General features: G+C 45.1%; 1 protein-coding gene across 5 annotated transcripts in view; it reads left to right on the top strand.

Annotated features, from left to right (window-relative positions):
• Positions 1–11,435, top strand: part of LOC309520968 (clathrin heavy chain 1) — a 64,789-nt gene extending 53,354 nt beyond the window's left edge. The window contains exons 29-34 of one of the 5 annotated variants that reach the window (XM_082202995.1): positions 143–313; positions 753–974; positions 2,747–2,767; positions 7,075–7,150; positions 8,028–8,060; positions 9,768–11,435. In XM_082202995.1, coding sequence (XP_082059121.1) covers positions 143–313; positions 753–974; positions 2,747–2,767; positions 7,075–7,150; positions 8,028–8,053 — 516 coding nt within the window. In that variant the 3' untranslated portion in view covers positions 8,054–8,060; positions 9,768–11,435. Of the gene's footprint in view, positions 1–142; positions 369–596; positions 659–752; positions 975–2,746; positions 2,768–7,074; positions 7,151–8,027; positions 8,061–9,767 lie in introns of those variants that run through there. The other 4 variants (XM_082202996.1, XM_082202993.1, XM_082202994.1 and 1 more) reach the window with 4 other exon arrangements.
• The last annotated feature ends 3,811 nt before the right edge of the window (positions 11,436–15,246 follow it).

Here is a 15,246-nt window from a genome sequence, read left to right as displayed (position 1 = left end):
GGGAGAATGTCCTTTGTGTTTTGCTGTGCTCAGAAGCTTCGACGAAAACTCTGTGATACAGCACTGTAGGCTTAGCATCGCTTGTAGCAATTTAAATCGCTCCTCGATGTGCCTGACTATAACTTTCTCCCCCTTCCAATAGGGCTTGCGAGCATCCATTGATGCCTACGACAACTTTGATAACATTACACTGGCTCAGCGTCTAGAGAAACATGAGTTGATTGAATTCAGACGCATTGCTGCTTACCTGTACAAAGGCAATAACAGATGGAAGCAGAGTGTTGAGCTCTGCAAGAAAGATCGCTTATATAAGGTCTGTTTTCGTTTTGCGTTGTTAGTTCCTCCTTGTATGTACAGTGATACCTCGGGTTAAGTACTTAATTCGTTCCAGAGGTTCGTTCTTAACCTGAAACTGTTCTTAACATGAAGCACCACTTTAGCTAATGGGGCCTCCTGCTGCTGCCGCGCCGCCGGAGCAAGATTTCTGTTCTTATCCTGAAGCAAAGTTCTTAACCTGAAGCACTATTTCTGGGTTAGCAGAGTCTGTAACCTGAAGCATATGTAACCTGAGGTACCACCGTACCGGGAGCACGCAGGATGGAATTTTAAACAATTTTTTATCGCAAAAGCCTGCAGAAGATGAAGCAGTCTTACACCTGTTTTTGCGCTTATCCATCCTGCTCTAGTATCATGCATGAGAAGTCTGACGTAGTTACTTCATGGCTCTAAATAAGTTTCATGGTGTTCTGTAGGATGCTATGCAGTATGCCGCAGAATCCAAAGATGCTGAGCTGGCAGAGAAACTGCTTCAGTGGTTTCTGGAAGAAGACAAGAAAGAGTGTTTCGCAGCTTCTCTCTTCACATGTTACGACTTGTTGCATCCGGACGTGGTCCTTGAACTGGCATGGAGGCACAACATTATGGACTTTGCGATGCCTTATTTTATCCAGGTGATGAGGGAGTACCTGACCAAAGTAAGTGTGGCTTCTCTAAAAAAGCTTGTTGCTTTGATCTCGAGTCCTGGGCGACATGCTTCAAATTTTGCCTTTAAATGACCTGGCAAAACGTTTCCGTTACTGAATTGCTTTAAATGCCATATTGCGAATGGTGGGGTGGAGACTTACAGGAATCCTGAGATCCAGCCTGAAAAAATGAAGGGAACTACAAAAAGGACTAGCTCTTTGCATAAATTTTCTGGAACTTGCCAACACCTAGTTAGTAGATTTACCGTATTTTTCGCTCTATAAGACGCAGCAGACCACAAGATGCACCTAGTTTTTGGAGGAGGAAAACAAGGAAAAAAAATATTCCGAATCTCAGAAGCCAGAACAGCAAGAGGGATCACTGCGCAGTGAAAGCAGCAATCCCTCTTGCTGTTCTGGCTTCTGGGATAGCTGCACAGCCTGCATTTGCTCCATAAGACGCACACACATTTCCCCTTACTTTTTAGGAGGGAAAAAGTGAGTCTTGTAGAGCAAAAAATACGGTACTCTTTTTTATTATTTTATTTTTAGTCTCCCACTACAGATGGCCAGACACACTAGCCAAAACTTCTCCTGGCTACTCCCATTGCCGCTAAACCTTAAGATTAATTTTTTTTTCATGAAGAAGTTGATCTCTGTTCTTTTTCACTTTTAAACATTTGGACTACTTCACTTTTACTAGCTCACTTGACTGAAACACTTTCTTTTAGATGCTTTTCCCTACTTGAAATACTGTGTTTTGGAAACTAATGTGCTCACACGCTTCTCTCCGTGAGCCGCATGGATCTGCTGTTTCCCTTTTATTCTTTTGACTGCCTGTAAAAAAGGCCCCAGGGTAGGATGCTGAAAACTGCCTGGATCTTGGAGGTCTGTAACTGATAGCCATGTATTTCAGGCCAGAGGGACTACTTACATACTCATCCTTTTTGTAAGCACCTGGATAATAAAATAAAATAAAATAATGAGACGCGGGTGGCACTGTGGGTAAAAGCCTCAGCGCCTAGGGCTTGCCGATCGAAAGGTCGGCGGTTCGAATCCCCGCTGCGGGGTGCGCTCCCGTTGCTCGGTCCCAGCGCCTGCCAACCTAGCAGTTCGAAAGCATGTCAAAGTGCAAGTAGATAAATAGGGACCGCTTACTAGCGGGAAGGTAAACGGCGTTTCCGTGTGCGGCTCTGGCTCGCCAGAGCAGCTTCGTTACGCTGGCCACGTGACCCGGAAGTGTCTCCGGACAGCGCTGGCCCCCGGCCTCTTGAGTGAGATGGGCGCACAACCCTAGAGTCTGTCAAGACTGGCCTGTACGGGCAGGGGTACCTTTTTAATTAAAATAATAATAATTTTCTGCTAGAATAAAGCAAGATCAAAATAGCAGCAGCAAAAATCTGGTTATCCCTTTGCCCTTCCCCACATCAGCCCAGATTTAACCATTGTAGTTACTGATACTTTCATTAATTTAGTGTTCAAGCCTATTGATGTATGGCAAGTACAGTGTAGGTTTTAATAGGTCATCTCTGAAACTGCATTGCGGATTAAGTATTGTAATGCTAAGTAAGCTTTCCGTGTATATAAACTTAGCACTTTTGTGTTAAGTAAGATATTGGCTTCCCATAGGTTTAAATGCTGAGTATGCTTCTTTTCTGTGTGGGTCTCTTTTCCTATTTCTCCCTGCAAACTTCCCTGCCCATGTTTGTGTGATCTTTGCTTTTTCTTGAAATTGATTTTCTGGCTTATTGATTTTAAGTATTCCCCTCTGAATTTTCTTGCAGGTTGATGGTCTGTTTAATAAGGTGACCGTTGCTCTGGTTTTACATTGGCTTTTTAAATTTGTGTCCCTAAAACGTATCTAAGGCTATTTGGGAGTCTTAACTGTAGCTTTTGCTGAAAAGCAGAATAATCTAGCTTTGGTCTAACTAATACCATAGTAAATATCTCTTCCACAGTAGCTTGGGAAAAATCCAACCAGACCTAGCTTGCTATGTGCCCACTAGCTGCAAAGTAGGTCAGAATTCAGTTGTTTTAGGCACGGCAGCCAAATTTTCATCTTTAAGATGCTTATCTGCCTACAGTGCCTACAATTATTTGGGAAAGTTTGCATCTGAAATGTCCAATTCTAATGCAATATCAAGGTAGTTGAGGCATCCTATGGTGGCCTAGCAAGGCCCTAACAAGCTAGTCTTGGGGGGCCAAAGTATGTAAAATGAAGTTCTAATAATAATAATAATAATCCCTTTTTTACACTTGGGATATAACTGGGTCTTAGATCTGATGAGCGCTGCCATCCTCTTGTCAAGCTGAACTCTGGTTGGATTTTACAAGTGGCAAGTGTCTACTAAATAATTCAGTCTTCCAGAAAGAGCATGCATGAAAAGACTGCTTTTAAAATAAGAACTAATCTAGTACATGGAGGTAGTAATTAATTGGAGAACGATTTTCCCCATTTTTAATGTAAATAATTGTTTTAACTCCCCTCATGTGTACCTAACAGCAAGATGTGCATCCCTGTACCAAAATACATGCCTCCTATTAACAACCTTTTGAACACCCTTAAAAAAAGTAGGGATAGAAACCGATATCCCAGGAGATAACAAAGGTGGATATGCAAGAGGCTGTAGGTGGAAGATGCATCCCAGATCTGACGGGGACTACCTCTGGGTGTGGGGTGGGGGAGGAGAACTTATGATCAGATTCCTGGGCCAGCAGCCTTTAACATCCAGTAGGAGTGCTGCAGCTTCTGCTGTGAAGGTACAGTGGTGCCTCGCAAGACGAAAAGAATCCGTTCTGTGATTCTCTTCGTCTAGCGGTTTTTTCGTCTTGCGAAGCAAGCCCATTGACAGATTAGTGCTATTAGCGGCTTTTAGCGGCTTATCTGCTGATCGGATCAGCTGATAAGCGGCTTAGCGGCTTAGAAAAGGGGGGGGGGAGGAAAAAAAACCAACAGGAACTCGCAAGACATTATTGTCTTGCGAAGCAAGCCCATAGGAAATTCGTTTTGCGAAGCACCTCCAAAACGGAAAACTCTTTCGTCTAGCGAGTTTTCCGTCTTGCGAGGCATTCGTCTTGCGGGGCACCACTGTATTACTATTCTGTTTACAGACCCATCATTGATTGGTGAGTGGGTGGGCAGATTCCACACTTGCAAGGCCAGAATGAAGCCATTAATAGTAGCTTCCAAGAGGAAAGTTGCTGCAAATGCAAAAACTAAGTACAGTGGTGCCTCTGGTTAAGAACTTAATTCATTCTGGAGGTCCGTTCTTAACCTGAAACTGTTCTTAACCTGAAGCACCACTTTAGCTAATTGGGCCTCCCGCTGCTGCCGCACCGCCGGAGCACGATTTCTGTTCTCACCCTGAAGCAAAGTTCTTAACCTGAGGTACTATTTCTGGGTTAGCGGAGTCTGTAACCTGAAGCGTCTGTAACCTGAAGCGTATGTAACCCGAGGTACCACTGTAGCAGCTAAGGAAACTGGACATATCCTATTCAGTTTCAAGCCAGTAGGTAAACAGTGTCTGGCAGCTTTTATGAGGCATTCTTGAATATTTAGCTTAGTAAAAGTTAGTATTGCTGTTGGGGTTAAACCCAGGATATAAATTCCCCCTGCCTTTAGCTTGAATATTTTTATAGTGTTTGAATGTAACAGCAACCAAGAGAGCTTAGATTTCTCCTCTTAATGGGACCGATTATGTTAGCAATAGTACTGGGGTTCCTTCCAGAGAAAAGTATCCTTTTGGGGGGTGGGTGGGTAACTTCATCCAAAATGGGAAATCCAAGTGCACCATTAAAACTTCTGCAATACAACAAAATTAAAAGGAATGCTGCCCAAGTATACAAGACATGAAACGGCAAGAATCCTAAGACATTCTGGCCTTCACACAGTGGCAGGAACCTATCGACTGGTATTACAACCCTGCCTTTTACATAGGAATTGCTTACAGAAGTTAACTGTAATTGAAAAATGTAGCTGCAGCCTGGTCCCTGGATAAGACAGAACTAGACTGAGTGAGGAGTTTATGCTCACATCCAAGAGAATGCAACTGCTCTTCAGCTGTCTGGCTTAGCAAAAAGCAAACCCTCTTCCAGTCTTGGAAATGCTTCCTCTTGAGTAAACTTCAATATTTAAGCTGCTCTAAGCAATGATGGTGACATTACAGTGGTACATTAAGGAGACATGCTGACATGACAGCTTGAACCTAAACAGACTCTTCTGGTATGACTTCAAATTTCCAGGAACTTGCCTTCCAATCCAAAGCAAAGTGAAACCTCATTGTAATGGCAGCTGTTAATGTTGCTTGCAATGTATTTGCAGAAACTCCACTAATTGGCCTGGCAGCTCTGAATGGACTTGCCGATCAGAAGGTCGGTGGTTCAAATCCCCGCGATGGGGTGAGCTCCCGTTGCTTGGTCCCTGCTCCTGCCAACCTAGCAGTTCAAAAGCACGCCAAAGTGCAAGTAGATAAATAGGTACCACTCCTGCGTTTCCGTGCGCTGCTCTGGTTCTCCAGAAGCGGCTTAGTCACGCTGGCCACATGACCTGGAAGCTGTACGCCGGCTCCCTTGGCCAATAAAGTGAGATGAGAGCAGTAACCCCAGAGTCGGCCACGACTGGACCTAATGGTCAGAGGTCCCTTTACCTTTACCTTCTTTGGGGTTGTGCTACTGAAACCGTATGTTGATAGTAAAACCAGACTGCAATATCCGTAAAATGCCCATCAGATTCTATAGGTAAGGAACAGTTTCTTCCAATGAGTAGAGATGTCCAGGTCCTCATCTACACAACATGGGGTGAGGACTTGCTTGTCACATCTGGCTTTGCCTCTTGTTTGCATAAGCCAAAAAAGCCTTTGAAGTATCACGTTTCCCCTTGACCAGCTGGGAAGTCTGTTCAGAATGCAGGCAAAGAAGGGGACCGTGCTGCTCTTTGCCCCCCCCCCTTCCAAAAAAGAAAAAGTTGGTTTGGGGAAGAGGAGAAGCTTAACAATGCATTGAGTGTGCTGCCTACGTCTCTCTATCTTTATCCCTCCATGTCTGATGACTAGGTCACCCAGTGTTAGTGGTACATTGTTGCCCCCATCCCAGTAAAGCACATTTTGGGGGAAAGCAGCAATGAATAATAAATATAATAATAAAATTTTATTTATATCCCGCCCTCCCCAGCTGAAGCCGGGCTCGGAGCGGCTAACAACAGTAAAATAATACAGCATTCTAAAATCAATTCATAAAATCAGTTCAAATCAAATTAATGGCAACCATTGGGCTAGAGTTCTGTGAGGATTACCAAAGGAGAGGGTCAGGCTGTGCCTTGGCCAAAGGCCTGGTGGAACAGCTCTGTCTTGCTGGCCCTGCAGAAAGATGTCAAGTCCTGCAGGGCCCTGGTCTCTTGTGACAGAGTGTTCCACCAGATCGGAGCCACAGCCGAAAAAGCCCTGGCTCTGGTTGAAGCCAGCCTAACCTCTCTGTGGCCCGGGACCTCCAAGATGTTTTTGTTGGAAGACCGTAAGGTCCTCCGTGGGACATACCAGGAGAGGCGGTCCTGTAGGTACGAGGGTCTTAGGCCATAGCCATTGACTTATGGGTGGGAGGAAGTAACAACATGCACTCAGGGACACCATTGGTGTGAGGATTAAGCTTGACTCTGGTGAACTTTATGCCCAGCACGAGAAACACGTTTCACCTCCAGATTTTTTATTTTTTCAGTGCTCTGCCAATTTGTCCTAAGGGACCATTGAAGGGGCTCTTTGGGTTAGCTCTGGGTTCTGTTGCTTGATGGAATGTGGGAACTGGCTCTTGCAGGTAACGGGTGTTTCGAAAGGTGAATCTAGTCCGAAGCTTCCTGCGACTTAATTGTTCTGTGAACTTGACCATGCATTTTTGCTTGTGCCACAGGCCATCCTATTAAAGAGCTGATCTCTGGCAGTTGAGCAAATGCTGAAACTGGACTTAGTTCTGAAAGTAGAAAGTTGTGCTAAATCCGCTGACACGTTGAGACATAAATATTTTTAAATGAAAGCTGGAACGGAGGAAACACTTGGGGGGGGGGCGCAGAACTCGGGCGCTAAGAAGTTCCTTCATGAGAGTTTCCTTTCACTTTACAACTTAGGTGGATAAACTTGATGCTTCTGAAAGCCTAAGGAAAGAAGAGGAACAAGTAACTGAACCCACTCCAATAGTATTTGGTAGGTGAAGACTTGCTTTCTTTTTGTTAGGCCCTTAACTGAGAAGCGTTTCCAGAAATCCCAAGTATTTGTACTTAACAAACCCTCCGTGTGTTAATGCTGAACTAGAAGAACTTGAGATTTCTTCATAGGATCTAACTAAAAATCTGTTGCTGCCAGTGACTGCCATGTCGTCATCACAATATAATTCAAGATATCGGTGTTTCAGAAGAAATCTAGTTTATGTTAGGTTTTCTCTAGCTCTCCTGGAAGCAGCTATGCAGCACAGCTTGTTTACCGAAGTAAACTGACTTGAAGAGGGCTTATTTCCTAGCAATTCTCTCTAGGATTGCAGCCTTTACAGATTCTGGATGCTTTTCAAAGAGGTTTATTGGACACACGGACACACACACACAAACACACACACACACACACTATGAACCAGTGTTGGGATAGAACAGCTATGCTTTTAAAATCATTTCTCATTTATATGATCCACGAGTGGAGGCTGAACTAGGCAGCTCCTCCTCCTGAAAGCTTGGAAGAAATTTCATGGTTGTAGAAAAGTGTGCAGGTGTACAAACGAAGTCCCATAGATATGGAATATTACACTACATTTGGCTCTCGGCCTTTTTTTCCAGTAGAAAACACCCTCTCTAGTTAAAATGTTTTGCCATTTCAAGAAGTGTAGTGTTTCTAGATGGGCAAGGGTATTCTTGGTATATCTGAACTATGGTAGGGGGAAACCTTCCCTTCTGTGGGTGGCAAGACTCTTTGAAATTAAATCTTCTGGAAAAACAGAATCCCATTAAGGGAGAAAATGGTGCTTCTATTCCAGAAATGTGTAAAAAGTCTTTATTTTGGCAAAAGGTAGACTTTATTGACAATTGCATTCTAGGTCCCTCCATTAAAGGAAGTTCATGATGACGAGGTCAGTTCTCTACTGGGAATGGTTTTCAATGGGAGTTCAGTTTTCCCATGCATGAGGCATGCGTAGTTTTTTAGTAGAGTTTTAACAAATGTGTGTCTGGTCTGTGGCAGAATTAATAAGCATAGGCTGGGGAAATACAACTAACAGATCTAACTGCAATGTGTTTAAAACTCTTGGCTGTACAAATGTATATCGTATGGGGTTTTTGGTTTGAACTTTGAAATATTCTCTTAATGTAGTTTTTTCAGGACCTAATAGGTGCCAGACAATTGAAACAAAATCCTGTCTCAGTCACTACTTCACCGCAGGGAAGGAGCGGGGAGGCATTTACTATAAAAAAAACACAGAACCCCTGAGCTATTTTTATATCATATGGGAGCTGTTCATTCAAGGATTTCTCAGGAAGTCTTGGCTGTTTCCCAGTCATGAAAAGGGGGGCAGGCAGCTCAAACATGCGGCTACACTGGAATTTCGAGAACTGTCCCTTGTCTGTCTGCCCTTCTTTTAAATCTGGAAGGGCCTTAGCTCAGCAGTAGAACCATTAGGGGGCATTCAACAATGTAGACCTGTTGAAATTACCGGCCCTAACATAAGTCATGTTCATTACCGTATTTTTCGCCCTATAGGATGCACTTTTTCCCCTCAAAAAATGAAGGGGAAATCTGTGTGCGTCCTATGGGGCGAATGCAGGCTTTCGCAGAAGCTTGGAGAGCGAGAGGGGTCCGTGCGCACCAACCCCTCTCGCTCTCCAGGCTTCAGGAAGACATCTGCAGCCTGCTTCCCAGAGCGTGGGGCGCACTGGAAGCAGAGCGCCCGGCGCTTCGGGAAAACATCTGCAGCCTGCTGCACAGAGTGCGGGGAGCGCTGAAGCAGAGCGTCCCGCACTTCGGGCAGACATCGGGCAGCCCCACAAGCTCGGGGGACAGCGGGGAGGCGGAGCGCCACCATCACGCTGTTCCCCGACCTGGTTTGGATTCCTTTATTCCCCCCCCCCAAAAAAAAACCTAGGTGCGTCCTATGGGCCGGTGCGTCCTATGGGATGAAAAATATGGTAACTGGGTCTCCTCTGAGTAAAACCCACCAATTACATTTGTTACCTCTCCCAAGGAGATTCCCGTCCTCCCCATTCTGATCCTTGTAAAGTAAATCGGAGGCAGAGGCTTTCTCACGTCGCTCAGTTTCATGGCTGGGGGTGGGGAGGATTCGAACCTGCATCTTCCACAATCATAGTCCGGGATCCGAGCAATTGCACCGCGCTGCCTCTCAACACCACACAGGAGAAACCCCAGGTTCAGTCCTTTTGACTTTGCCAGCTTAGGAGTCAGTTCTGGAGAAAGACTCCTCACCTGAGATCTTGGAGCTACTTCCAGTTAGATTAGGACAGTATTTACAGGTGTGTTTTTTTTTAATCCTGTAAACCACGCTGTGATCTGCTGGTGAAGGTCAGTATGTAAATTTAATAAATATTTATATATATATATACAGAGAAATAAAGATGGGCAAATAGTCTAACATAGTATAAGGCAGCTTTGTGTGACGTTAGAGCTGGAAATGTCCCTTTTGCTTTTTCTGTTTCAATCCTTTTTAAAAACAGACAAACACACCCCTGCATTTTGAACTGGGATTTGTTGGGTTCTGTGGGTTGGGGTATGCAAAAGGCCTTACCTTCCAAATGACTTAAACGGACCCCCCTTGTCTTTCTTCCAGGCCAGCAGCTGATGCTCACGGCAGGCCCAAACACAGTACCTCCACAGGCAAACTTCCCCTATGGCTACACGGCGCCAGGATTCACCCAGCCACCAGTTTACGGTTTCAATATGTAACTCGCGCTGCGAGACCTTTAACCGTCTCGGATCATCATTTTCCCGTCCCTCTTTTTTTTTTTTACTTTTTCTCCAAGAAGGCACAGATGACTCCCTGTGTTGGCTTGAATGCCCTTTTCAGCTCCCCCCTACCCCCCCTTGGTTCAGAGACACCCAAAGGACACTGTGTTATTTATTGCTATGTCCTGTTACATTTCAACCTCAAAAGGCAGCTCTCCCCCCCCTCTCCTTTTATCTTGTTTTCCGTTAGCGACATTTCAAGGCTCTGTCCGAAGCGGAGGCAACACTCCAACTAAAACCAACAACCCAGCAATAACTTCTGGGGGCTAGGAGGATTTCTGGTGGTGGTTTTGGGCGTTTTAGTGCTGCTTTTCCCCCTCTCTCCTTCCAGAGTCCTCTCTCTAGCCAAGTGCATGCCGGGACGTCCTCTGGCACCAAGCTGTTAACGTGTTAAAAAGTACTGTAACAGATGAAGCCGAACCTTCCAACTGGTGGGATATATGAAAGTTGTATGTAACACACACCTTCTCCCCATTTGTTTGTAGCGCTGTGCAGGAAAAAAAAGGAAATAAAAAGTGTATTTGGAGGCGACAGGGGGGAGAGGTGACACAGTTTACAGAATGTTGCAAAAAAAAAAAAAGCATCTATGCCTTCTGGATTTTTTTGTGTTTTTATTTTCTTTTTTTTAAAAAAAACCTTCCTTGGAGAATAAATTGGATCATATCTCAGAGCAGACACTCCCCATATTTTTTGTTCCTGTAGTACATAATAGCATGATACTCATTGGCATCAAATGGTACACATTTTCAGCAACATAACTTGGCTATGTGACTTTTTTTTCTTGACAAGCAAAATGTCAAAGAGTGTGTTGCCTGGGCAGCCATAAGTATTGTAAATGTGTGCGGAAGAGAGGACCGTGTTGGTAAGAAACATAGCTGTCAACTTTCCCCTTTTTAAAAGGGAAATCCCCTTACTCCCAATAGGATTCCTTGCAAGAAAAGGGAAAAGTTGACAGCTATGGTAAGAAATGAGTTTCGAAGCCCCGGGAAGCAGGGGTGCGTGACTTCAAGTCTCACCTTGAAAGCGAGTCTTCTGCTCTGCTGGCTGTATTTGACCTGAAACTCTAAAGGAGGTGTGGGCTGCTGCTCCTCCTATCATCCCTGACCACACACCATGCTGGCTGAGATGAGCTGGAGAGTCCACAACATCTGGAGGTCTCCCAAGTTCCCAATTCCTGCTGTAAAACCCTCTGGGCATTTGGAGATACCTTTCTGAGCCGGCAACAGCTCCAATTCCCATCCACCCCACTCCTCTTCTGGCTCTGTGCAGGAATTCTGTGAGATCAGATGGTCTGCCCACCAACCGCACTCTCGCTTTTCTTCTTCTTCCCAATAGAGAATGCCAACAGGGATGTTACTACTTTGTGCCACTCTTCAGAGACATATATCATTAACATTTTATGTACTTAAAACTAGATAATGTATAATTTATGGCTATGACTCTTGTGCTAATCATGGATATTATGAAAATCCAATTATAAACATAAATCAAACCAGTGTCCACTGTGTGGTTTGAAACAAGGGGGCTGGAGGGGAGGTGCTGTGTCAGCCTAAGGAGGTGCTTGTAGCAACCATGTAAATGCCCACAATTCTTTTCCTTGGCCATGTTCTTAGGACTAAACCAGAGGGGCTGTTTCCAAGTCAAAACCGGAGTCAGCTGAGCTTTGGCTCCCATAGCTGTGGAAGTGCAACGGCTTTTATGCAATCGTGGAAAGCAGCGTGAGCCCCAAACACTGTGCTAGTAAACCAATGAGTGTCAGAGCTGGGCGGCATATTGCTAAATTGTGTGGAACCAGTATGGGGTCGGATCGCGATACCAGTTTCAGACAATTTGAGCTGGCAGTACAAATTGCCTGCAGGCAGACAGATGGCCTGAGAAGATTCTCAGCAATCACCTTTTCAGGCTGTGTTGTCCTGCCTGCCTGTGCCTTTGATGAAGCCCTCTGCCCCTTCAGCTCACGCAAGCAGGAACAAAATGGGGGCTCTCTCAGCTTGGGGGGGGGCAGAAGGAGCCCCTCTGGCTCACGTGAGCCTGAGCGGTATGGGGGCTTCCTCAGTAGGGCTGGGTGACGCAGCCAAGATACATTCCAGACACTCTGATATATCAGCATATAACGATATTTAGCTGCTGATACGTCACAATGTTGAAGACCAGGTATCACCCGGCCCTACTGTCAAATCTAGCAGCTGCCTTCAATTTGCAGTGATGTGTTTACTGTTCAGTGTGCTTATTTCCCTACCACAGCTTTCTTAATGCTCTCCCTTCTCCCACGAAAGAGAATATGTCACCTAAGGTTAAAACCAAACTTCCCATTGATTCGTATTTGGGAACCATGAAGCACAGGGGTGTCAATTCTGATGTAGTTTGGAGTCCAAAGACAAGCCTTACCTTTACCAAATATTATTCCCTTGCATGTGGTGGCAAAGATACTGGCCGAGTCTAGGACAGCACAAAAGCAGTTGGCATTTGCTGCCCTTGAAAGTATCTTGGTCTCTTGCAAGGTCCTATTTTACCATAATAAGCAAGAGCTCCTTGAAAGCTCATAACAATAAGCTCGGCTGAATGCTTGAAGTTTCTGGATGGTTAAAAGGCTCACCAGCCACATGTGATTTCCCTTTTCCTACGCTGCCTCTGTTCGTTCTTTTTTTAAAAAAACCTTGCTAAACTGAATAAAATGGCAAATAACTTTCCACAGGCATGCATTCAATAGTCCTGTGTATAGGATTCCTAAGTTCAAAGGTGTTGTGGGTTTTGCTTTGTCTTTAATGAAACTTGATTTATTTAGGACGTGTATGCTGGCCCTTAGCACGAGATTTTTGTGGAGCTTACAATAAGCAAAAAGCAATTGAACTAAAAAGTAAAAACGAAGTGTTATAGGGAAATGATAGACACCCACACCCAAACACAAATCCCCCAGTGAAAAACTGATTATTTTTTTAAAAGATACTTGTACATACATAGCCACTCACAGTAGGATTTTCATAGTGGTTGTCACTAAACTTTGGTCCTGACTTTTCCTCACCAAGGAGCCCAGGCTGGCAAACAAAAAAAGCAGCAAAACCATATGATCAAAATAAATAAAAGCATTAATAACTGAAAACATTTGTAAATGTTCATATATTCACAAAATAATAATTTCAAGCTGGCTGAGAACAGTTTCTTTCAGATATCAGTTGTCCAGAAATGTTGAATGTTTTTAAATTCCTCCTGTCTCTTTAAGGGGGGGGGCAGGACCACCTCACCAGGAAAGGCCATACAGAAATGATGAACTACAGCTGAAGAGGCGTGTCACAGGTCAGTGCTAACCAGACAGCACCCAGCAGTGACATCAGCAACAGGGTCTCTCCGGCCCATTACAATAGTACCTTGCATCCTGAACCCCTTGGAACTTGGACGTTTTGGCTCCTGAATGCCACAAACCCGGGAGTGAGTGTTCCGGTTTTTGAACGTATTTTGGAAGCCGAACGTCCGACGGGGCTTCCGTGGCTTTTGATTGATTGGCCGCAGGAGCTTCCTGCAGCCAAACAGAAGCTGTACTTTGGTTTCCGAATCTTTTGGGAATCAAATGGGCTTCCAGAACGGATTCCGTTCGACTTCCAAGGTATGACTGTATAGGACTTGAGATGGTTGTGCAACGCACTACTGTGCCAGCGGTTGCCAAAGCAGCAGATAACAGAGATTAGGGTTGATGGGAAGGAGGAGGGGTTCGCTGTCGAGAAGTTAATAGAAGGGGCCGCAATGATGCTTCAAGTTCCTTGCATCTGCCAAGATGGGAATTAGTGGTGGGTTTATCCTTGCAGGGCACAGCACATCTGAGGTTCATTTCCCTAAACTGTAAGGCTGCATTTTAATTGGTGTCCGCGTTAGGAATCAAAGTGCCATGATTGTATAGCAGAACTAAAACAAGTACAATAATTGTTGTTGTTGTTTAGTCGTCTCCAACTCTTTGTGACCCCCCTGACCAGAGCACGCCAGGCACTCCTGTCTTCCACTGCCTCCCGCAGTTTGGTCAAACTCAAGCTGGTAGCTTCAAGAACACTATCCAACCATCTCGTCCTCTGTCGTCCCCTTCTCCTTGTGCCCTCCATCTTTCCCAGCATCAGGGTCTTTTCCAGGGAATCTTCTCATAAGGTGGCCAAAGTATTGGAGCCTCAGCTTCACGATCTGTCCTTCCAGTGAGCTCTCAGGGCTGATTTCCTTCAGAATGGATAGGTTTGATCTTCTTGCAGTCCATGGGACTCTCAAGAGTCTCCTCCAGACCATAATTACAGGTCCTTTTAGAAACTGCAGAAAGCAAGCACCATAGCCAGTGAGCCATTTAACCTCTCTGTGCCTGTCTTGGCATGTTTGTGCATCGTACCAAAGAAAGCACTTGTTTTAGAAATACCGTCATTCCCACAAGTTTTAATAAACTGAAATAAAAGAATTAAGCTTCCCTTTTTTAGGAGAGCTGCAACACCACACCACAGTTCTAGAGTTTGTTTTGTTAATTGTGAGTTTCCCGTCTTATGAAGGAGCATACCTTAATTGAAATGCTGTGAGCCAGCATAAATTTAATAGCCACTTGTAATCAAAATTCATCTAGTGCCCCTTTAACCTCATTGTGTTCCTCGAACGCTGGGTTGCTGAACAGACCCTACTATTTAGGAAGTGGGTTGTGGTGGCAGTTGTCCATTACAGTGGTACCTCGGGTTAAGTACTCAATTCGTTCCGAAGGTCTGTTCTTAACCTGAAACTGTTCTTAACCTGAAGCACCACTTTAGCTAATGGGGCCTCCTGCTGCCACTGCAAAGTTCTTAACCCGAGGTACTATTTCTGGGTTAGCGGAGTCTGTAACCTGAAGCGCATGTAACCCGAGGTACCACTGTACTGGTAGCAGAAGGCAAGGAGGCCACCAGTAGGTGGCGCCAGAGATGGAAGCTTGCACTTTCCAGATCCTGTTGGATTGCATCTTAACTCCCTGATGTAGCCCAAACCTGCCTATCCTGACCGGCCCTTACTCTCTGCAGGTTTTCTTAGTAGGTTTTGGGGAAAGCCTTTATCCCTCAGACCCTAATGAGAGATTCCAGGAAAGCCCATCGCTATCACTGAGCTGTAAGGTAAAGGTAAAGGGACCCCTGACCATTAGATCCAGTCGTGGCCGACTCTGGGGTTGCTGCGCTCATCTCGCTTTACTGGCTGAGGGAGCCAGCGTACAGCTTCCAGGTCATGTGGCCAGCATGACTAAGCCGCTTCTGGCGAACCAGAGCAGTGCATGGAAACGCCGTTTACCTTCCCGCCAGAGTGGTACCTATTTATCTACT

Source organism: Podarcis vaucheri, assembly GCF_965113315.1.
Source record: "Podarcis vaucheri genome assembly, chromosome: 16".
NCBI lineage: Eukaryota > Metazoa > Chordata > Lepidosauria > Squamata > Lacertidae > Podarcis > Podarcis vaucheri.
Note: the sequence above shows the minus strand (reverse complement) of the source record. Positions and strands in the feature narration are given on the sequence as shown.